The following is a 1678-nucleotide window of genomic DNA, read 5'->3' on the forward strand; positions in this document are numbered from 1 at the left end:
TTGTTGCTTTTCTCAATCACACTCCACCAAAAAATGTAATAAATGTTATTCTTTACACAAATACAACTGCTGCCAAAAATAGGCATAAATGGATGTAATAAAATAAGACTTTTGAAAGGATAAAAACAAAAAAAAAATCTACATTTTTAATAGGTTAAGTGAGTAGGTGTAACCAAACTGCTATTTACCCAGTGTCAGACACATTCAGTTTCATTTCTTCCTTCTTCCGTCAGCCATGGCGTCTGCTGATCTGAGAGACGAGCTGCTCTGCTCCATCTGTTTATCTATTTTTAAGGATCCTGTAATGCTGAGATGTGGACACAACTTCTGCTGGGTCTGTATTGATCGTGTGCTGGATACACAGGACGAGTCTGGAGTTTATTCCTGTCCTGAATGCAGAGAAGAGTTTCAGGAGCGGCCGGCGCTGATGAGGAACTTAGCTCTGCGTAATATCGCTGAACATTTCCTGATTACTCAGCAAGAGCAAGAGAAGATCACCGGGATCTGCTGCACTTACTGTGTGGACTCTCCTGTACCTGCTGTTAGATTCTGTCTACACTGTGAGGCTTCTCTGTGTGATAAACACCTGAGGGCTCACAGCAAATCACCAGAACACGTCTTATGCGATCCCAGCACTTCTCTGGAGAAAAGGAAATGTTCTGTTCATAAGAAGGTCCTGGAATATTATTGCCATAGTCATGATACATATATCTGTGTGTCCTGCAGATCAGCTGAAGAACATCGGGGACACCGGGTGGAGTCACTGGATGATGCCTCAGAGACTAAAAAAAATAAACTGAGAAATGTTCTCCAGAAACTGACCACAAAGAGAGAGAAGACTGAGGAAAGATTCCGGAGTCTGGAGGAGCAGAGGAGAAAAGCTCAAGAGAAAGCAGCTGAAGAAGCCGAGAGAGTCACTGCCCTGTGTACAGACATCAGGAGACGGGTGGACGACCTGGAGAAGAAGGTCCTGAGTGAGATCTCCAGGCAGGAAAAGGAAGAGTCACTGCCACTGTCTGCTCTGATCCATCAGCTGGAGATAAAGAAGGACGAGCTGTCCAGGAAGATGAGGCACATTGAGGAGCTGTGTAACATGACTGATCCACTGACCGTCTTATTAGGCTACTTTCACACTTGCGTTGAACGGTATCCGTTGCATTGCGTTGTGTAACGGATGCAACGGATGTGTTGCATATAGTGACACAACGGATGCAACGGATGCTGCAAAACAACGCAATTCGTTTTGATTTTTTTTTTTTTTTTTTTCCCGGTTTTACCAGCGGCAGACTATAGTGAACGATCAGCTGATCGTTCCCTGCAGCCGGCCGCTGGGTGATCAGCTGATTGCTCCCAGTAGCCGGCCGCCGGGTGATCAGCTGATCGCTCCCGGCTGCCGGGGTGATCAGCTGATCGCTCCCTGCAGCCGGCTGCCGGGTGATCAGCTGATCGCTCCCGGCCGCCGGGTGATCAGCTGATCGCTCCCGGCCGCCGGGTGATCAGCTGATCGCTCCCTGCAGCCGGCCGCCGGGTGATCAGCTGATCGCTCCCTGTAGCCGGCCGCCGGGTGATCAGCTGATCGCTCCCGGCCGCCGGGTGATCAGCTGATCGCTCCCTGCAGCCGGCCGCCGGGTGATCAGCTGATCGCTCCCTGCAGCCGGCCGCCGGGTGATCAGCTGAT

General features: G+C 50.0%; 1 protein-coding gene across 1 annotated transcript; it reads left to right on the top strand.

Annotated features, from left to right (window-relative positions):
* The first annotated feature begins 226 nt into the window (after nucleotides 1-226).
* On the top strand, nucleotides 227-1371 carry LOC142303016 (E3 ubiquitin/ISG15 ligase TRIM25-like). The gene has a single exon (XM_075344117.1). It carries the CDS (start codon nucleotides 236-238, stop codon nucleotides 1169-1171), a length of 936 nt encoding a protein of 311 aa, XP_075200232.1. The 5' UTR covers nucleotides 227-235; the 3' UTR covers nucleotides 1172-1371.
* The last annotated feature ends 307 nt before the right edge of the window (nucleotides 1372-1678 follow it).

This window comes from Anomaloglossus baeobatrachus, chromosome 4, assembly GCF_048569485.1.
Source record: "Anomaloglossus baeobatrachus isolate aAnoBae1 chromosome 4, aAnoBae1.hap1, whole genome shotgun sequence".
NCBI lineage: Eukaryota > Metazoa > Chordata > Amphibia > Anura > Aromobatidae > Anomaloglossus > Anomaloglossus baeobatrachus.